This window comes from Tympanuchus pallidicinctus, unplaced genomic scaffold, assembly GCF_026119805.1.
Source record: "Tympanuchus pallidicinctus isolate F22 unplaced genomic scaffold, pur_lepc_1.0 scaffold12, whole genome shotgun sequence".
Taxonomy (NCBI): domain Eukaryota; kingdom Metazoa; phylum Chordata; class Aves; order Galliformes; family Phasianidae; genus Tympanuchus; species Tympanuchus pallidicinctus.
Genome location: NW_026294637.1, coordinates 11,558,683 through 11,581,027, shown reverse-complemented (window position 1 = coordinate 11,581,027; position 22,345 = coordinate 11,558,683). Strand labels below are relative to the sequence as shown.

Sequence of the window (22,345 nt, the reverse complement as noted above, 5' to 3'; positions counted from 1 at the left end):
TTTTTCAGTCCTTTATTAACTTTCTGGAAGTCCACATTGAGAAGTATGAAGTCTGATAAGGGCAAAACTTCTTTACTCAGTAAAGACCAAAGCTTCTTACTGGAGTTATTATTCTGGAGAAGGGAAGCAAAAAAGATCTGGCTTGTTCTATTCTTGTCACTCTTTTCCTTGGATTCACAAGTGAGCAGTTTCTCCTTCTGCCTTTCCTTGAATGCCTACTGCTGTACTACACAGCCTTCATCATTCTCTCTTCAAAGAGTAGCAGCAGTTGCAGGCTTTATTTTCACCTTGCTAGCAGTTGATTTCTCAAGCATCTGCAGTAGCAGTTTCTGGAGCTGAGACAACAGGTCCTCCGTAGGACCACAGCTAATTAGTGTGCCTGCTCTGACATCACCTGAGGAATCTAACAGATAGTTGCTGTGAAAGCACAACGATGGTCTAGCTCTTTGATGTGTCTTAAAAAGGTTTTGACTACAAAGGAAGCATCATTTGATGATCGCAGGTGGGAAGCAGATGAGGCCCAGAACATGATGAGGTAGCCTGGATTGTAATGAATATCCCCGATGCAGTAATCCCACTGAATGAATAGTACAAAGCTGAAAGTTCCTGTGCAATCCTATCCTGATGTGGTAAGCATGTAGCAGGCAGAGACAAATGTCTGCTCCCTGCCTTCAGCTACCTGAGCTCTGACAATAGCTGTGTTGTGCAGAGCTCTGCCACCATGCAGATGGGTCTGATTGCAGTGATGCAAGGGTGTGCTTTGGGGAGCTCAGTGAATGTCTCCACACCATGCTGTGTGAATTAATCACTTCAATGTCACTTTGAGTAACCCTAACATGGAACTCTTGTGCAGTTCTTGTTATTTTTGTTGTTATTGCTTTATTATTGTTTTCTGAGCCAGTTAAAGTGGTGTGGCTAAGCCCAAAGAAGATGTGCTCGGTTAACTGGATTTTAGGGGTGTGACAGCACTGCCTTGGGGACTGTATGCCCTAAGAACTGCAGTAAGCCCCAGAGAAGCAGAAGGACATAGAAAAAGGAAGATAAAGCTGATGTACTCGAAGTTATTGGGCATGTAGTAACGGTTCCCTATAATCTGTTCTTGTCAAGATGCTTCATGTCAGCATGCTCTTGAGCCATAGACTGCGAGGTGAATATGATGAGGAAGTAGTGTTAGGGGAATTCCTTGAAAGGAAAGACCTGTCTGTCCTTGATTTCTCTTCTGGTTTGCTCGTTAGTAACAAAGTATGGTGACTTAACTCACTGAGAAGTAAACCCTCTGCACTGATTTTTATGCGGAAATGTTATATACCCATTCCCATTTCACTGTGCAAACCATGCTAGTTGGTTTGACATCGTAAACCAAAGGTCTTTTTTTTTTTTTTTTTTTTTAATTTAACATTTTTAAGCCCAATCTGAGAGTTTGGCAACATCCTTTCTGTTCTCTGATCTCTTAACATTTGTCTCCAGACTTCAGCAGGAAAATACTCCTTTAAATTCTGAGACCAGAATGCTAAATCACTTTGACACTTCTTCGTATTCATTCTTAGCTTGAGCTGTGATCCCCCATTACCTGTCACTCCCTGCCATGGTGTATATGATTAGAGGAGAGCACTACACAGAAGCTGTAGTCCGTTATGTCATAAGCTGATGCCCTGTCCTCTGCATTTTACTCAAAACTAAGACAGTTAGAGGTATTCAAAATGCAAAGTCTGTCCCTGGGAGGCTAGATGATTCATTTTTGTGGGGGTTGCACGTTGCCTGTGTGGGACTTTTTACGAACACAGGTACAGGGAAATGCCTTTGGGGAAAAACTGTTTCAGTAATTTACTTCAGTGTTGTGAATGTGATATGTGGGTAGGGAACTTGTGCTCTGGAGAAAGATAAGCTAAGGGAGCTGCACTTGCTGCTTATGGTTAGATCACTGCAGGCAGGCAGTTCTTCTGATTGTGATTGCATGTATGCTACCAGTAATACTATTTCAAGACCTAATGATTTTGTTTTTATTAGCCCAAGCATGATCCCCTCACCATCTTCTGTGACCTCATGGGTGTGGAGTATGAAGAGATGGCTCACTGGCTTTGCCATAGGAAGCTTGCAACTGCCACTGAAACCTACATCAAGCCAGTTTCTAAACTCCATGCCATCAATGCCAGAGATGCACTTGCCAAACATATCTATGCTAATCTCTTTAACTGGATTGTAGATCACGTGAACAAAGCCCTTCATTCTACCGTAAAGCAACATTCTTTCATTGGAGTGTTGGACATCTATGGGTGAGTCTTTTTGCTAGAGGTGCATTACCTCTTACATGATTATCTACCACAAATTATTTTGGTCTTTGTCATGCTGCACTGTGTGGATTAAACAAACAAACAAACAAACAAACAAACAAACACCAACCAAAAAGTCAAAACACACAAAAAAAACCTAAAACAAACTCTTACCTGTTGCTTTTTCCAGGTGAAGTGAGTAGGTGTTTAGTTTTGATAAGCCATCCAAGATGTTTGTCTTGACTTTTAAGTTTGACATCTACTGTGGGATTTCAAATTTTTTATATTGGTTGTTCCATTATGTATTGTATTGGAGAAGGTCATATGCCAGTTGTCACCTCATGGTCAGAGTTGACAGAGGTAACTAACGTGCTCTCTAGGAACATCAATGTCTTCCCTGTGTTCTTCATCCCTGCCAAAAAGAGCATTTCTGATCTTGCTCTGTGACTTGCTGTTACCCCATGTGCTTTGTTACATGGTTATGGTTTTTATGCCTAGAATAATGCAATGAATTCGATCACTGGGAGGGAATTTAAAGTTGTGGAATCATTTAATCTCTCTTTTCACTGAAAAAATATTGTTGAATATCTACTTTCAGATTTGAGACATTTGAAATCAACAGCTTTGAACAGTTCTGTATCAACTATGCCAACGAAAAACTGCAGCAGCAGTTCAATATGGTAAGAAGGAAATTACTGGCATTTCCTCTTCCCTTTCCTCTCACCAAAGTCCATTCTGCTAATTGGGTCCCCAGTGGTTAGGATGAATTCCTTCAGTCTATTAACCAGCTGTCCTGGCCATGGGTTTTAGGGGCTGGGGAAAGATTGACTATCTCCTGAAAATAGATTTTATGACTAACTGCTGCTCTGGGACTATTTGAAATTCCGATCACAGTAACAATTGTAAGACAGAGGCAGTGCCTAGCAATTAAGACCCTGAGATTGCCTGTCAATGAGAACACTGTATGGATGAAGTTTGAGTTAGTTGTGTCTTTATAACCTGCAACAAGAGTCTCTACACTGACAGCAGAGAGCAGAACTTCATTGCTGGAAATCTGCCTTGCTCACTTTCTCTCCTATTGCAAATGGCATTATTTTTTGAGGGTTTACAGTCATGTCCTTAAGATGATCACTGACGTGTGGCAAGAAGTGCCTCTTCTCCCTCCTTCAGAGAGATCATGATTCTCTCTCTCCTGTCAGCCTCAGTGACATTTTTAATTATATATCTTACCTGCATAATGATGAGGCAAGTTATTTATGCCAAGCCTGTTGCTAGGCTGTGCTGCAGTGCTGGAATAGCTTTGAACTATATTTATAAGAGCACTTCAGTGGTGGTGTGTATTTGCAGAACTGGATCACCCTTAGCAATTGTTTATCCCAGCAGCAGGGACACGGATTGGGATTAAGCAGCATGTTGGAACTGAGGTTAGCTTCCCAGGTCCGGAATGGTGGTTCTGTATCTATAGTGCTGCAGATGGCTTCAGCTCCATAAGCTGCATGTCATAACTGCTAAGCGTAAGGTATTTCAGAGTTTTCTCAGCTCTACAGAAAAAAAAATCATTCTGTGAAAATAATAAAGGTTCGTTTATTGTTGGGATGGGATCACTGCTCCCATGTTCTCTTTCCCACGTGTTTCACAAAGGATGCAGTCTAGAGGTGTTTGTGTGATTCCTTTCTAAACTGCCAGACTGGCCCTGTGGACACAGACCCGTAGGACTGCAGCCTTTGCTACATGCAGTGCAGCAGGCAGATGTACTGGTTGCTGAAATCCCTGTGGGATGGTGCTGGCAGTCAGCAAATGCACTGCCTGAGATGCTGAAGCAGCACGTGGGCTGGCCCTGCACCCCATCCTCTCTCTCATCCAACAGCTTGTCTCTTGTCTCTTACTTGAGGCAGGAGGACGCAGAACGATGGAAGAGGCAGCTTCTGTGCTGCTGTTTGAGAAAGCACAGCTTCGGGAATTGGGATAATTAAAGATGATGTTGCTTTGACAGATGTCACAACTTAGATAAACATGAAACCGTGACATCTTCTCTATCCACAGCATGGCTTTATTTTATGATGCTGTGATCCTCCCCTAGTATCCAGCCTGTTGATTTAACAGCTTGGTACTTTTGTGCTGGCCAGGTTTTTGATAAGTCTTTGCTCTGCTTCCCTACACTTTGGGCAGAATGGAGCAGGTGGTGCTGTGGATTAGTGCAGCAAGCATGATGTAAGGGCCCCTAGGACAGCACGTTGGTCAACCCTTGCTGAGAGAACCATTCCACAAACTGCTAATTTTTTATAATAAAGAAATGGGTTTATGTGTAGATGGCTTAGATACGATGCACCAATAAAATGTTATCATTTACTTTCCTGTCAGGAATTAACTTGCATGTAATGCAGCTGTTAAGTGGATGAGCATGGAAGGGCTCCCACGGGCACTGTTAAGGAGCGCTGTTTTGGAAAGGATCATGTTAAGCTAATGAAATAAAAAGGATAAACTGCTTTGTCAGGGCGGCTTGTGCTGTCTTAATGGTGTGTGCTGGAAAACTGCGAGTGTTTATGGACTTCTGAGCTGAATTAAGGGGGCAATCAAGGCTGATTCCAAAACTATAGGTGTTGCTGGCTATCCCCTATATAGTGCCTGTAGTGCTGCTCTTTGGTGTTGCTTGGGATATGTTTTGAATTTATTTTTGCCTGTTACAGCAGTTGGTATGCATTAAAATTTAAATAGATGATAAAATATAATTTAAAATAAATGGAATCAGCAGTATTTTTAATTCTTAAAAAGCATGCTTGTGCTGTTAAGACCACAGTTTCCTTGTTTAATATTTTATCATGTATTTTTTCCTGAAGTTTATTTCCTATGCACATTTTTTAAGCTGTGCAGGGGCTTTTTTTTTTTTGCTTTTTTTTTATCAGTAATACATTTTTAAAACTATCCAACACCGTTTTTATTGATCTTGGTACCAGATGCATTTTCCACAAAGTTTGTTGTGCTAATACTCTTAGTCATTCTTGCAGGTTTTTGCTGGGAGTATATTTAGTGTAATACGTCATCTCCGGAAAAACTTATCAGTCATTTGAGAGAAAATGGAACTGCTGTTTTACAAGAAAACACAAAAGGTTTATGGTGTAATTTTACTTGAAATAGAGCAATATTCGTCAATTTGAAATCATAAGTGTGTGTCAAATCACAATTTAAAAGTTGCTGTTTCTGTTATTGAAGCTTTTTCAGGGTCTTGTGTTATTTTTAGAAAAAGAAGCTTATAGTAACTGTGGAACAATGTGCGAGAAGGAAAAGCAGACCTTACATGCACAGAGTATGGACGAATGCATTAATTCAGTCTGTTGTTTTTAGGCCAGACAAAAAGGTTAATTTGTCTTTCATACACTTACTTGTTAAAAGGTTTATTCAGTTTAACTTGTGCACCACGTTGACAGCCTGGATTAAATGTGCCAAGTTGAATTCAAGTGGGAGTTTGATGTATTTATTCTGCATTTTGTTTCACGGAAAACTGTTTTCTTTTTGCCCCATAGCACGTGTTTAAGCTGGAACAAGAAGAATACATGAAAGAACAAATACCATGGACCCTGATTGATTTCTATGACAATCAGCCTTGCATCAACCTCATAGAAGCCAAAATGGGAGTTCTGGATCTGTTAGATGAGGAATGCAAGGTGTGTTTTCAAGGGCTTTCATAGAGAAAGAAATCATCATCTATCCTGCTACCTGGGGCCTCACAGGGAAAAATAATCTGTATGTAGCCATTATTTTGATGCTCTGCTGTTTAAATACTTTAAGGAATATAGAAACAGAATTGGCAATCAGAGAAGGAGAAAAAATGATTTTTAGTCATGTTTTTCTTTTTCTTTTTAACCTTAATGAGTCTATGATAATTCAGTGGGAACTCAGCCTGGTGGTGGTAGATAAATTCTGGCCCACTGTCAGTCAGGTACCATTTCTCTGGGATCCTCACCGGCGTGTGTGTGTGACTCTGAAAGTGCTGAGCATCGTACGTGTCGCATAGCAGCGATAAGGGCTGTGCCCAGTCCACAGCGTCTGGAAAGCAAGGACGTGGCTACTTGCTCAGGGCAGTGCTGGAAATCCGAGGAGCCAGAGTTTGAAAGCAAACTGAAAAATACTGTGCCCACCTCCTTAGTTTCCTTTGCTACTGAAAAAGCTTGCAGGACATTTTAAATGGCTTTGTGTTCTCTTATGTAGATGCCAAAAGGCTCGGATGACACGTGGGCCCAAAAACTGTACAATACTCATTTGAATAAATGTGCCCTCTTTGAAAAACCACGTTTATCCAATAAGGCTTTTATCATCAAACACTTTGCTGACAAGGTAAGGAGTTTTCTGCTGGTTAGCTCTTTTCAGATGTGCAGGTGGGGGGGGTGGTGAGGGAGAGGCTGAGACAAGTGCTGCGCCAGGGAGCAGGGCTGTGGTGTTCCCAGCCTGGGGGAAGCTTGTGCCTAGGAACTGCTCAGATGTGTATGGGACAGATGCTGGGCTGCCCCACCGCCTGGTGAAACATGTCTGCAGTTTGGATGCAAAACTGGGGCTGTGAATTGACAGATGTTTCTGTATCTCATACCAGTTCATGAATTTATCGGCTCTGTGTGCCTGTTACAGCACCGTTCAATCTGCTGGAGGCTTCAGCTGATTGCTTTCTCCCTCAGTTCAGTCAGGGTGAGCCACTTCAGCTGGTGTGGTTTCAGCAGCAGTTTTTGGTTAACGCCGTTCAGTGAGATGAGGTGGGGTAGGGAGTGCCCAGGAAGCATTCCCACTGGCCACGAGGCAGAAAGAACAAGCTGACGGGCTGACTGGTGGACAGCAGCCTAATTTTCTGCTCGGCTTCTTGCCCGCCTGTACACCAGCTCCAAAGAAAGTTGAGCTGGCAGCTGTGCAGAGCCAGGAAGACAAACAAGAGCTCCTGACTCCTATCACATGCTGTAATCACTCACCGTCCTTTGTTCAAAATGTGCATTTGCAAGTCACAACATGAATCCCAATTACATTAGGCAAAATAGGAAATCATGAATCTATCCGTAGTGTTAGCTAGACCAATAACAAATGAATGCTAGCTTTGCTGCAAACAGGCAACAAGCTAACAACACATCCCGCTGTTATCGCTGGAGTCTCACTCTTCCCACCTTTCGCCTCTTCCGGTCAGTGAGCAGCTGCTTCTGGCAAACTCAGTGGAGTGCATGTGCTGTCCAGCCCTGACAGCACACAACCCAGCTGGGTTGAAAGAAAAAAGGTAAAATCCAGTTTAAGATACTTGTCGTGTTAAATAAAGAAGCTGGTTCAGAATTTTGTCAGCTTTGTCAAAAAGCTGTGGCTACAAGCTCTGGAATTCTTATCATCAGTCTGGATGTACTGACTAGAGGGCCTGGAGTACTTTATTTGCCTCCTTTTGATTTCTCAGAGGTTCTTCAAATTACACAGGAGAGATCCTATTCTTGTTGTTTCTGGTGTTATCTTAATGAAAGCCCTGAGAGCTCTGTGACCATACACAGGTTTGTGAGTTCTGTTTCGTTTGCTACATGAGAGAACAAGAAGGATTTAATTCATGTTTCTTATATCGTTCAATAGTCTAAAGTTTGATGTTTGAAAATTGGATGTTCCTGTGCCTGCTCTGAGAATCGTGGTCCAAGGAAGGCTAAAAGGAGCTGCAGGCAGGTACTGGCTGAGCTCTGAGCCCCAGTGCATTGTGTGTGCCAAGCAACGTGTGCTTTCCTGTGTGCTTATGTGAGGACAGACAGACATCTTGAAAAAATAAGACTGTAGCTGGCATGTGAGGGAGCTGCGTGCCTTGTCGTCATCTTTTCTGGGAGAAAACAGAGGTCTTGCTGCCCTCTCGTGGCATCATCTCCGCAGTAAGAACATAAGTGGTACCTGAAATAACGTGCAGTGGGCTTCGAGTTATGGGCAGACCTTGGAAAATCCCCCTTGTGTTCCCCCTAGGAATATATTAGATGTTGTTTTGCAGCCTGGGGGATAGTGTGATTGTGTAAGAATTAAGTGGCAGTACTGGAAGATGTCTGCTGATGGACGCCGGTTTGTCTGCTGTGAAAGAGCAGAGTCATTTTAAGGGCTCGCTATTGTGTTTTTTTAGCCTGCACTTCTGCTGAGACAAGATCAGAGCGAGACCTGAAAGCAGAGTTGCCATCCTTATGCTAACTGTCTTTGAATTCTAAGGTGTAAACTTGTGACTGGAACTTTCAGTGTTTGTTCAGCCTGGAATTAGGACTGTGGAATATTAGGTTTTTATGTGAAGCTCCGGCCGGTTTTTGACCAAGAATCTGTGGCCCTGTGATAGAGGAAGACCATGTGTTCTCACAGTGTGTTGTCACAACAGGCAGACTTACTGATTCTCAAACAAATAATCTTTCTGAGTGCAAATAGGCATTTTCCTAACAACTTGCAGGCAGATTTACTTACTGCCTGTCAGGTAATGAGATGAGATATTTCGTTCTCAGTTGTACCCAGGTTTCTCACAATTTTGCAGTCCTGATGACTTCACTATAGACATGCTTAATACAAATTTTGATTCTTTACCTTTACAGTATCCATTCAGTCATGCTGTCTTGCCACAGGCACCGCTCTGCAGAGAATATCAGGTCTACTACTGCAATAGCAGTATTCATCTCTATATGTTTTGATGTTGTACAGTTACTGGAAAGCCTGTCTTGGAGCAAGATCTGCATTTTCAGCAGATAATTTCAACATCCAGAAGAATTATATTTTAATGTGAATGTTATAGATGTAGATTCTGTGCTACTTATTACATACTTAGTTTTTGGGGTTTTTTTAAACAATTCTTTTCAGGTGGAATATCAGTGTGAAGGCTTTCTGGAAAAGAACAAGGACACAGTTTATGAAGAACAAATTAAGGTCCTAAAATCAAGTAAGGTTAGTATAAGGATTCTTTTTGTTTCTTTCTGTAATTATAATGCTTTGAGTTAAGCATTATAAAGCCTTAAGTTAAGAAATCTTTCATAAAACCAGGAAATTTTTCTCCCTTGACTGAAGATGAACATAGTTTATATCACATTTACTTGTTTATCCATTTGAATTTAGGAAGTCCTGTAGCCTTTTTTCCAGCTGAGAACTGTATGTATTTAGCCACTGATTTCAATAGATCAAAATGTTCCCTTTTTTTTTCCCCTCTAATATACTGTAGTACCATAAGAAGGCTTAGCAGTTAAGGCTTTTTTAATCTGAAAGCAGAAACTGCTTGCTTATGGCCTGACAATTGAGCAGAATAGTGTTGCAAGAGACAAGTTCTGTCCCAGAAGCAAAATGAAAGGAAGGAAATCTACAAACATGGAGGACATGAACCAGAACTTAGTGAGCCTCACCTTCTATGTCTGTGACAGATAATATCTGAATGAAAATACTTTGCATGAAGTAATATTATAGAACAAGCCTTCAGTGGCATTATCTACTTTTTTAATGTAAAAAATGCTGGTTGTGCTCTTTTGAAAGGTAAAGTCAATTAACTTAACATTGTGGTGTGATGACCCTTGGGAATTTGCTAGCTCTAGTGCCCCAGGAAGCTTGGTATCAAGGACAGAATGCTTAAAATTATGCTATTCTATCAAAACTTTCTTCTTTTGTTTGTATCCTGAGCTGATTTATGAAGTTAAATGATTAAAATGTGTAGTATAATGAAAGAACTACAGCAAACTTTCCTCTGAGAGAAGCTCTGAAACATGTCAGGTAGTTGCTTTGCTGTAGGGAGCGCTGCAGCAGCTCGGGGGCTGCCAGCTCACTATACTAAGGCAGTCCAGTCTCAGTGATAAAAAACAAGACCAATTTTTCCCAATGGTAAATTTTACCAAAATGTTTTCCAAAATTTGAATTTGAGAATGTCTCATTTTTATTTTTCAGCAGACCCTATTTATTAGTAACTTTAATATGATTATATTGCTGATTTTTATTCTTTCTTTGTTGTTGCTCTTCTCTGGGTTTGCTGTGCACATTCAACAGAAGGTAATTCTCAACTGAATGCATCATCTGTCATCCTGCCCATGCACACTCTCGCTGCTAGGGCTTTGAACATACAGCTCAAATGCTTCTCTGCTCTCTGAAGTGCATGACAAACTCTTCTCTTGGCAGGCAGTGTAGTGTTGAGTTATATATTTTGGCTTTCTCTTTAAACCCACCCACAGCACCTGCTTGAATCAGTTCAGTTTCTGTGCATGTATCATGAAAGTACATGCATGTCCTCAGCTTCTGTGCTTGCTACTAGCATGTTGTTAAGATCTTCTATTGTGGATCTGTATTGAAAGAAATCGTCAGTAAGACTATATCAGCAGAATGTCAAGTAGTTGGAAAAAATTACAGGGGAAAAATGCTTGCTTGTTTTCTACCCTGTGAATTATCTGCCCTTTGATCAATGTTTTCCCTCTCTTTGAACACTCCTAGTGTTCTGTAAAACAAAGAAAACTGATAAGATAGGAAAAAAACAACCCAAACCAAAACAGAAGTGCCCCTACAGTGTGGATCTTGTCAGCAGTGCTCTCCTGTTGACCTCTGCTGCTGTATGTTGCACCTTTCTTCTGTATGCAGTAACTGAAAATTGTGATTTTGAAATGTACTTATCCATTTTTACAGACAGGCTTTCTCAGGAGTGGGAAGAGGGAGGGAATGTGTAGCTTAGAGCTCATCCATCCAGCACTCAGACACTGGGAACCTCTTCCTCACCTTTGCCCTTGTTGCATTAAAGCATCAGTACTTTCAGACAAAGCGTATTGCTTTCAAAAAAGTTCCTGTATGGAATTAAAGGACTCAGCTATGTAATTTAGATGGCTACAAACATAGCTTCATACTGTCTGACTGCAGGCAGCTGAATGAGCTTTCCAGACATCCTAAAGTCTTTGTCCAGTCAGTGGAAGGAGACAGGCTAAATCACCCTCTGGAGATGTCATTCATCCAGAGCTAAGGCGGTAATTTAAGGGAATCTAAGGTAATAGTGCTCTTGACCTGTGAGACTTAGGTGAGATAAAGCTGAATTGCAATACTCCTCTTTAAATCCAGTGATTTAGGATATCTTTATAACATTCAGAGCCATTATGTTAAGCTAGAATTCTGTGCTAGATGCTAGCACAGAATTTTTGTTTGATGCCTTCTGCTAGCCCATCTGGCACACAACAGAGCACAAATACCATTTTGTTGCACAGCATGTTTTGTTGGATATCATGCATGCTCACCAAAAGGCAAAAGCAGTTTTTTATTTTTTAGGTTGTACTTAGCCCAAGCACCTTTAGCATTATAAAGTGAATGTTCCTGTCTCTTGTGGGAAAATGCACGGATGCTATGAAAGATTATTCACTGACAGATAGAGAAGTTCAGATTTTCTTATTTTTGTAATGCTTCTGAAGTGATACCATTTTTGGTAGAAAGACCTGATGGTGCTATTTTTAGTTACAAGTTATCTCAAGGCAGCTATTATCTATGGGTGTATTTTGTAGTCATTAGAGAAAGGGAACCGGAAGATCTGAATGATAGGTGGAAAGATTTTTCAGGTTTTATTTCCACTCCCACAGGTCTGATAGCAGCTCTTCAGTCACATGAATTTAGCTGACAGCTTTTTAGCTGATGATTCCTCTTGTTTCAATTCAGAGTGATAGAGGAGGAATAATCTTTGTTGCTTGCAGGGTTATTCAGTGTCCCATATATTGCACAACCACACAAAGAAATTTTATGCACCACTGAAATACGAAAGGACCTCGTTGCTTCCCTCTGTCATCAAAGCAGCCATATATAATTGCAGTTGGTACTTACAAAACTGCTGTCAGTATCTGACAGTTTCACGTGGAAGCTATTGCTGGCTCTTTGAAAAGAAAACTCAAATCAGAATTTTATCTTCAGAAGGAGACTCACTGATCAAATCCACACATTTTTAGTATTAAACCATGACCCATTCACTGTACTGCGATCTTGAATGCTATTTTACTTTGTTTGCTATTTATTTTTAAATATTTTAATACCTTAAATTTTAAAATTAAAGCAATCAATAGTTTTGATTGCTATTTATTCCTGTTTTCCTATGTGGCATTGAAGAAAACAGAGCCTGGTTTGTAACCACCTTAAGCACAAATGTGTGCCATCACTTGCTGCATTCTTACTCTCTGTAATTTTTTTTTTTGCTGTTATACCAGTTTAAGCTGCTGCCAGAGTTATTCCAGGATGAGGAAAAGGTCATCAGTCCCACATCAGCCACCTCTTCAGGCCGTGTGCCGTTATCTCGAACTCCTGTAAAACCAGCCAAGGCCAGGCCAGGTCAAACTAGCAAGGAGCATAAGAAAACTGTGGGACATCAGGTGAGTTTAAGGATGCAGCTGTGTTAAATAATCTTGCTCTTTACCTTCCTCTGTCCAATAGGTCTTTGGGTAGGCTAGTGATTCCTGGGGTCCCTAGTGATTTTGGGACCACTGCAGTTGTTCGTGACATACAGTTAATGCAAATGTACCATAATTACTAATATAATTTGGGCCAGAGTTTCAGGGAGCTCAATTCTTAATGTGGTGCCAAATCAGAAACTAATGTTTTTGCGAGGTAGGTTTAACATGTTGGATGCTGAGAAGCTTTGAAAATCTTGTACTGTGTCTTTTTGGTAGTTTTCACATTCATTGACTCAATTCAAAAGTATGAGTTCAATCCTCAGAAAACTCACAGAGGGCTAAACATAAAATATCCATCTGTATGTGCCAGAATTGTATTAAAAGTGTGTAAATCGGTATGGCTGAATTCTTCGTTAATTTCCAATCAACAGATTTAACAGATGTTTTCTCAGGATGGATTTGTCCTCAGCTAGCGCTTTATGTGTGGTGGATTGTCCTTTGGAATATTCACTGAAGCCAATGAGAACTTTTTGTGACAGTTTGGTACTCAGTTTTAATGTACTTGCCAGTCTGTACCACTGTGCTATTGAGCAGTTCCATTTTCCTTTGTCTGGGACTTCTAGAATATCATCCAGAGTTCTCATCAGTAGGTGTGACACTGGAATCACTGGAGCCAAAGCAAATGATAATTGTTCTTTTCTGTTGATTTTAAATTTTATTTGAAGTTGATATAAAATTAAATTGCTATTCAGTAAAGCAGTGAAGTTCACTCATGAAGATATGGATTGGACAACTCTTAGCATAGAAGAGATAGGCAGAAGCTGAAAATAAATCAGTTTATCACATGTTTTTGTAATTTATCACATGCCTGTAGGGAGTTTTACTCCCGTAAAGTCTAGCATTTAGAGCTCTGGCTGTAATGTAGTTCACCCCTAAATGATATCTGGATCTAGTATCTGTTGCCATAACAAAAACAAGTTGATGTTGTGTTTTCTACCAAAAGCACTATCACGAATAAGCAAGTGTTGCTCAATCTACTTCCTGAGATTCTTTCAAACATGGCAGTTGAGATTATTCCTTGATGTTTTCCCCTTCTTTTTCAATAAGTTTCGAAACTCTCTTCATCTGCTGATGGAAACCCTGAACGCTACAACTCCACACTATGTGCGCTGTATTAAGCCTAACGACTTCAAGTTTCCATTCACGTAAGTTGGTTTGTGTATGGTTCATGTAGGCCTGGGATTCGGGGGGAATTCCCCAAGGACTCGGGGTCGAGGTTCTGCTAAACATTGCTCAGTCAGGAGTGCAATGGTGTGCCTCACTTCTGTTGTTATGTGCATGCCAATGTGTGCTTACAGCAGGGTATGTTTTGGACTAGAGGGTTCTTTCTGAGCTTTTTTTCTTGCATGGTGATATGTGAGAAATACCTGCAATTTCAGTTTAGCTGTTTTGAATTTGACTGACAGCATATCTTACATTTGCTGGAATTTGCTCTTACTAATTACACTGTTTTCTTATTTCCAGTTATTCCTAATCTTTTTTCATATATGAATTTGCTCAGAGCTTTTCTCAAATGCCTGTTTAACAGCTGGGCACAAAAAGACCTCCATGACCACGTGTGTCAGGCAGGCTGGTGAGAAATGGGACAAGGCCTCTGTAGATGAGCTTCTTGAAGCAGCTCAGGCAATTCTGAATTCTGTGATCAGGCTGTTCTCTGTTATTGCTGAGTTTGGAAGCACTACCTGTACTTGCTGTCCAGTTGTCAGATCCCACGATCCAAAGGTACTGGGTAACACTAACCCCACACCCACAGGTTCTTTTTAATCCCACACAGATTTGACGAAAAGCGAGCAGTGCAGCAGCTGAGAGCTTGCGGTGTCCTGGAGACCATCCGAATCAGTGCAGCTGGTTTCCCCTCCAGGTGTGTTTGCTGCTTTTTAGATTGTTTTCAGCTACAGTTATTTTTTGTAAGAAAATTGTTTGTTGTTTGAACTGACGCCATCTGTGTTTTATGGAACAGGTGGACATACCAAGAGTTCTTCAGCCGTTACCGTGTTCTGATGAAGCAGAAAGATGTCCTGAGTGACCGAAAGCAGACATGTAAAAATGTCCTGGAGAAGCTGATTCTGGTACTAGATGTAGTCCTTAAAGCATTTGGAATCTGAAGGAATAAAGATAGGTCTCCTTGCTGAGCGCCATCAGCCTTTGTCATACCACAGCAGCCCCTTGCTTTAACTCTTACCTCCTTTTGCAGCCCTTCGTTTCCAGACTATGCCATTAGCACCAGAATTGCACCTGAATTGATGTGGTTTCTTGGGATTTTTTAAGAACCAATGAGCAGTGGAGGAAATCAGGCTACAAAGAGACAGTTCTAAGTATTGCCCAAGTAGAGGGTGATTAACTGAGACTTACGCAGAAGAGAAAGAAATAAAGTTTTCTAAAGATACAAAAGCAAGAAATTCACCTTGTTGAAGTACAATGCCAATGTTAAGATGTTTATGGAAATAAGAAAAATAAGTATTCTGCAGACAGGTTGGCTTTCTGAACTGTGTCATTGGCTGGACTTAACTAAAATCTTTTGCCATTCATTTCAACTTGGCATCAATAAATCAACAAAATAATTTTTTTATCGTACTTTTCTATGGTTTCTGTTGTCTCAGGATTTCCCCCTAACAAGGGCAGCAGCCATGCAGAGATAAAATATCATTCTCTTCCTGCTTTAGTTTTGAAATTTCAGATGTGTTTCAGGAGCATAGTTGTGTTTTGTTCTGGCTCAGTCCTGGTGTCAGTAAATGATGAGTACACATTTGAAGCCTGAGCTGCTTCCTTTGTACTGTATAATATGGTTGAAAGTGGGCAGTTTCCACTGCCTAAGCAAGAAATTTCAAACGTGCATTGCCTGTATCACTTTCATCCTCTGGGCTTCTTCTTCATCTCTTATAGCTTTCCATGTCATTCACAAACTTTGTGGCATTCTTCTTTAAGCAAATACCTTGTTTTATTTCTTCAGGCCCTGCTTGTGACCTTTTTATATTAATTTGTTAACAGAATCATGCAGAGAAAATACTCTCCTTCACTAGCTAATTCAAGTCTAGATTTACTTTAAATATTACACAGGTAAATTTGCCTCTTTACTAATGGTACTTTCATTTAGCCTTCATGTCTTTTTTTTTTTTTTTTAATCTGCTAACATTTAATGCTATAACTGTTCATTTTTTTTCCTCTGAAAATAGGACAAGGATAAGTACCAGTTTGGTAAGACAAAAATATTTTTCCGGGCTGGTCAAGTAGCCTATCTTGAAAAAATAAGGGCAGATAAGTTGAGAGCTGCCTGTATCCGCATCCAAAAGACAATCCGGGGCTGGCTGATGAGAAAGAAGTACATGCGTATGAGGAAGGCTGCCATCACCATTCAGAGATATGTCAGAGGGTACCAGGCACGATGGTAAGCAATACTCTGGGGAAAATCCACACTAGCCTCAATTCAGATACCTTTAAGTAGGACATTTAAATGTGATATATTTGCTCTCTCCTTTCTATGCTGGCTGAGAGGAAATGATTTTACAGGAAAATTAAGGAAATTGAATATAATGAGTGTGTCTCTCCTGCCTGTTTTTGACCTTCATAAGAGGACAGTAGCACCCTAGCCAGATGATGCTTAGAACAATATGTTGTTAGTGGGAGCAGAATAAAACTAATTCTAGGAGATATATCTGAAAGTGAGGTAAAGCAGGACTTCTGGTTAAATTGTCACTGACCAGTTTCCATATCTGCTCCTGACTGGGTCTGTGCAGCTAGAGAAGTGATTTGTCACCCAGAATGCAGCTGTGAAGGGAATTAGGTTAGCCAGAGTCATTTGTTTGGATTTACTCCTGAGTGATGGCCCTGCATGAGCCAAAGAGTAGGAGTGAAGGTGGTGTCATTAAAGACAAGATGGTTTTGAAAACTGTAAGCATCTACTTTTGAAGAGAGGCTTATGTCACAATGCTTTGCAATTGTCTTCCTGAGAAGACCAGGAATGAACAAACATTTTCTACAGGGTGAGTTTAGGAGAGGAAGTTTGGAAGCAGAAATAGGTTTAATGCTGGAGAAAAGGTGATGAGAAATGAAGCTGAATTTATTTTGCCAGCTCTGTAGCACAGTTTCTAGAACAAGTGAAAACGACTCCTGGAAAACCTTGCAAGGTTTCTGTTCATCGTTCTGTTGTACTGCTGTATGGTAAAATAGCAAGTCAGTACGTGGTACTGCTGACAGCTTTCTGAAGGAAAGTGTGCAATTCCTGAGAAAGTGAATAAATTTGCAGGATGTAAAAAACAGTATTAAAATATTGGACAACAGTTACAGGTATTATTGCAATCTTTCTTGCATAGCTATGCCAAGTTCCTGCGCAGAACACGGGCTGCCATCATTATTCAGAAGTTCCAGCGCATGTATGTGGTCCGCAAAAGATACCAGTGCATGCGAGATGCTACTATTGCTCTGCAGGCTCTCTTAAGAGGTTACCTGGTCAGAAACAAGTACCAGATGGTAAGAAATAATGTTTTACTCCTTTACTCTAATTTTATTTCCACGTACCTTCAGAATGAAGCTGCTCTCTGGTGTCCCCTTGGGAACCTGCATGCTGTTATGCATAATGCACAAACAAATGGTTGGAAAGGCAGCACCTGGAGATTAGAAAGTTCTGATACTGTAATCAGTGAATCACTCATTTCAGAGGTATTCACATTGTCATCTAATATGAATGCATAGACTTTCCATGCAGTCAGTGAAGCATCTAACAAGGATTTGCAGGCTTGAGAAGATGTTTTTTGTTTGTTATATGGAATGTAGAGGCACTTAAATACTGAAAATAGATTTGTGTGGATATGCCTTTGTGAGTCCAAACCAGCACTGCTCACATCAGTATGCATATATGATGTGGTGGTATTCCTATTCCATTCCTAATTTCAGTGAATCTGTAAAACTGTGGAGGGGGTTGAGAGAATATGTGAAGGACATGAATGTTGGCAAAGAGATACCTGAAAAAAAAAAAGAAAAAAAAAAGAGAGATTGAAACTTTGACAGATTCTTGTGTTTTGGTTTTGTGTTTTTTTTTTTTGTGTTGATGTTGGCTTCATTTTGGAGATAAATTGCTATAATTCTGCCCTAACAATAATGTTAACGTTTTCTTGACTGTCTTTGATTAAAAATAAAAATTGTTTTAAGGAAGTTATAATTTCCTTTTCAGTGGTTATAGAACTGGAAACAGAATTAAGATTCAGATGATTAGATTACAAAATGCCAGCTTGCATGGCACTTTTCTGTGAGAACAGTTTTAAGTAGCATCCTTACTAGGAAGTAAGGATCCTTGATCAGAATTTCTAAGCTCTGTTTACTTTGCTTGACTCAGCAGTTTTGTGAGGGTCTTTGCTTTTTTTGATTAGAATTCTTGACATCTTCAGTATTAGAAGCCATATTTTATGTTGTAAGAATATATGTGTTTATAACCATGGTCTGACAGATATGACTGCTGGCAGATACAACAGCAAGATGCAGGTCACAGCATAATGTGGGATAAAGGCTATCCTTAGGAAATGGTTCATCTGCAGGAGTGAAGTCAGTCATAGTCAAGTTAGTCAGTGGTGTATACTACATCTGTCCTGTAGCATGATGTTATATAGATCCGTTTTATTCCCTGGTAATAGAAGTGGGTCAGTGGGCAGGGTGATGGGTTGGCAGTTGGACTGAATGATCTTGGGAGTCTTCTCCAACCTTAATGATTCTATGAGTCTGTTGTGGATTTCTGGAGGGATCACCATATGAAGTGGTTGTATTTGCCTGTCAGGGAATTCCCCCCTTGAGCAGTGAATGTTCGCCACAGTAAAACACAAAGTTCACAACACAGGTGGAAGGTGCATCGACTGCATCTGAGTTGTGGCATGTAGATATCATCCTCATAAAGGTGCTATTTTACAAAAGCTGAGATACAGGGACGTCCAGAGACAGAAGCACAAGCTCTGCAAGCTGTGCATGCAGAGGTAAACACATCTTCTGAAGTTCATGGTGATTGCAGATGAGTGAAACTGAAAGGTCGTCCTGTGACTGCACCCTTGGCTGAGCTGTGACTGTCCATAATATATGGTGCCTGTGTCGGTAGTTAGGATTGTGAAAGGTATCTGTTGTTGTTTTTATAACAGAGGGCACAGGTTGGCAGTCACATGACTAACAGAAGGAATTTGAAATGGTTGAATCATCTGTTTCACACATCCCGGGGAAAGCTTCTGCCTGAGACTTTGCAATGTGCTTGTTCGCTTCAGAAGGAATTTAGTTATCAGGTTATATTTTAAAATCAGGTTATCAGGTTATATTTTCCAGGAGAAAATACCTGATAAATTAAGTAACTTTTCTGATACTCTCACATTGGAGCGTACTGTTTCATCACTGGATTGCATGGGTGTGAGAATTCACTGGCAGATGAGGACCATCCCTACACAATGGAGGTATTCTATGGGACTTACTGCTTTCATGCTCCAGGTGACAGTGCTGCTTGAAACTAGTTGTATCTTAGTTATTAGGGCATCTATGGGTAACCTGGAAGACTATTTCAGGAAGCACGTATGGAGGAGGCAGGAGTGCTAACTGTGTTACTTGCAGTCAGAAGGACTTTGGCTTTTGACCTTGCTGTAGTTTCTAGGGATCTATTTCCTGCTTTTGAATTGAGCACTGGTATTCCAAGTCCTCGCTTTTTTCTTTAAAAATGAATGCTAAGGCAGAAAGCTTCTATTTCTTAGAATATCGCCACTTTGCCAGTGAACCTTTCAAATTCATTGATCTGAAAATGTAAGGCTTTTAACACATTCCAGTTCATTTGCTAAGAAGTGTAAAATACAATAAAATTTGATTACAGTACTGGTTTGCTTTATCAGCTTTGTGGTAAATCATTGTAAGAATGTGAAGTTATGTGTGATCTTTAAGCTACCAAATCCAGTAAGTAACACAAGATCTTAAATAGTTTTGCTCTTTAGAATAAACTGTTTAATTTGCAGAAGTTTTATTAAGTGAACTCTGGAGTTCTCAGAGTCCTGGAAGCCTTGTGAGTTTAGACATGCTCTCCCAGCATAGCTATGGTCTACAGGAATTCAGGTGCTCCAAACCTGGGGGATCACTGAATCCGTGGGTGAAGGATCCAGAAACACATAGTAGAGTCTTCCTAGTGGAAATCTCTGGCTGATTTCTTGATTATGTTTCATTAAAGTGACTTTTTAAAAATAGCTACAACTAATTTTGCTTTTTTTTTTTTACATCTTAAATCTATAACTGAAAATTCTGCCATCAAATGCATTGGAATTACTACAGTCTAAAATGTCTGATTAAAATATATAGGGAGGAAAATATTTTTCCAGCTGACAAGTATAAGGAATGGCAAGCAAAAAGAAAAAAAAGAAAAGAACACATACTGGAACGTGTAGCTCAGTCATCTTAGGGTATGGCTGTTCTTACTGCTGTAATGTTCTTTGGGTTACAGTATGTAATAGCTGCACTGTGTGTCAAGTGCAGTGCTTTTATGCTGTGCATTGATGAATTCTGTGCTGCATATGTCAGTGCTTTCAAGAAGTTTAAAAGTAAAAGAGGCAATAAAAAAACATTTCGGTCATCTGGATTGTATTTGTAATCTTGACAAAAGGTATAATGTATTTTTGTAATTTGCTTGATCTGACATCAGCAGAAAGGAATGCTTGCTTCTTCAACATGTCTCTGGTTCTTTCTTTCCACGTTCTTAATTCTGGTTTTTTTTTATTTTTATTTTCTTTTGTCTTCCTTATTCCTGTCTTCTTTTACTCTTCTATTTTTAAAAAATTAATTCCAGATTCATTTCTTTTACATTTCACCAGCAGTTTCTCTTTTCAGACTAAGGTGTCTCTATTTACATCGTCTTTACACCTTTCATTATGGAGTCGATTTAACTGAGCAGGTGTAGCTCTAATAGCACTTGTGGTGTTTTTTCTGAACTGTAGATGCTTCGAGAGCACAAGTCTATTATTATTCAGAAACATGTAAGAGGCTGGCTGGCTCGAGTGCACTACCGCAGGACCTTGAAGGCAATTGTTTACTTGCAATGCTGTTACCGGCGCATGATGGCCAAGAGGGAGCTGAAGAAACTGAAGATAGAGGCTCGGTCTGTGGAACGCTACAAGAAGCTTCACATTGGCTTGGAGAACAAGATCATGCAGCTGCAGCGGAAAATTGATGAACAGGTAAAGCTCTGGGAAGGCGTTTGGGAGTCTTGTGTTTCCTTCTGTAGCACTGGGCATTCACTGCAAATCTCTTCTCTGCTGAATAATGCTGAGAGAAGAGAAGAGTAGACAGCAGTTGAACTGAAATCTTAAAACATCTGTTTGTGTCTCTCAGAAGCACTGAGAAAGCATCTGCTCCTTTAGCTTCAGTCTTTCTTTGGAAGCGCTCCAGTTGCTCAATTAAAGGGGAAGGTGATATGATCAAGTTTGGTGTTTGTGGGCTCTTTGTTTGATTTTAGTTCAGTACATTGATGTGTAAACTTAGAGACTGGACTGTTCTGCCACCTCTTAGAGCAATTCTCCTGCAAAAAGATACTGAAAAGGAGGGAACTGCTCTCTTGTTCCCCTATCTCAGTATATTCTGTAAGCAACCAGAAAGCTTCCTTAAACCAGAACTTCTCCAACTGCTACAATGTCTCTTTTGTGTTTTGCAAAGAACAAAGAGTACAAATCTCTGCTGGAGAAGATGAATAACCTGGAGATCACATACAGCACAGAGACAGAGAAGCTTCGGAGTGATGTGGAGAGGCTTCGTATGAGTGAGGAGGAAGCTAAGAATGCAACCAATCGTGTTCTCAGCCTCCAGGAGGAGATTGCCAAGCTGCGGAAGGAGCTGCAACAGACTCAGACTGAGAAGAAGACAATTGAGGAATGGGCAGACAAATACAAACATGAAACTGAGCAGGTAAGTATGCAGTCCCAGGTGCATGAGCAGACTTACAGGAGCCTGGTGTCCACTCACGTTTTGTCAGATTTAACTGCTTTGGTTGTATGTCTGGTAATTTAACAGTATTTTTAATTAGTGTTATAGCTGTACAACAGTAAATAGGTCTGATGCCTAAATAATTGCACCTGTGCTTGAAGAATATGGTAAATTTACATATTATGTGTAAGTACATTTACTTGGTCTATTCAGATTTTTATATTGAAAGAATTTGCCAATCTGAATACCCAAGCTCACTCAATTAGTGCAAGACAGCATATCTTACGAAGAAATCATTTTACCTACCTAGAGAGTACAGTTGTATAGATATCTGAAATCAGTTTCATGCACCGTATTCAAACAGTACCTACTTATATCTTGTCTAATTTAAATAATTAGCCTGCTGAGTTCCCGTATGTATGGACACTCTAGTTAAACAGGTTTTGACTAACCCCTTATCTGTGCTTTAAGTACAAATGTAGCAAACAAGTTGTTTAATGTTACAGTTACTTGTTGATATGGAGCAAGTTTTGAGTATTGTATAATGGAAGAGCCATTGTATCATTATGCGGTGCTGCCATGATGCATTTCAAGGCCAGTTGAATGAAAAGAAAAAATGTTAATTGATTAAACAGAGTGACTCTGATATATCCATAAACAGAGACAAATGAGTAACTGGCAAACCTGAGCATAGCTGAAGTGGCACAGCTTTTGGGTGGATGTTGGATTACTGTATTAACAAAAGCAAGGGAATATACA

The 22,345-nt window shown here is 40.2% G+C and overlaps 1 protein-coding gene across 10 annotated transcripts in view; it reads left to right on the top strand.

Moving 5' to 3' along the window:
* The window catches only part of MYO5A (myosin VA), a 96,373-nt gene that overhangs the window by 46,874 nt on the left and 27,154 nt on the right, over positions 1–22,345 (top strand). For all 10 annotated transcript variants that reach the window (XM_052672353.1, XM_052672354.1, XM_052672350.1 and 7 more), the window contains 13 exons: positions 2,008–2,273; positions 2,869–2,950; positions 5,792–5,932; positions 6,477–6,602; positions 9,090–9,173; positions 12,428–12,589; positions 13,718–13,815; positions 14,445–14,531; positions 14,631–14,739; positions 15,844–16,055; positions 16,981–17,137; positions 20,605–20,844; positions 21,320–21,568. In XM_052672353.1, the coding sequence (XP_052528313.1) occupies positions 2,008–2,273; positions 2,869–2,950; positions 5,792–5,932; positions 6,477–6,602; positions 9,090–9,173; positions 12,428–12,589; positions 13,718–13,815; positions 14,445–14,531; positions 14,631–14,739; positions 15,844–16,055; positions 16,981–17,137; positions 20,605–20,844; positions 21,320–21,568 (2,013 nt within the window). The remainder of the gene's footprint in view (positions 1–2,007; positions 2,274–2,868; positions 2,951–5,791; positions 5,933–6,476; positions 6,603–9,089; positions 9,174–12,427; positions 12,590–13,717; positions 13,816–14,444; positions 14,532–14,630; positions 14,740–15,843; positions 16,056–16,980; positions 17,138–20,604; positions 20,845–21,319; positions 21,569–22,345) is intronic.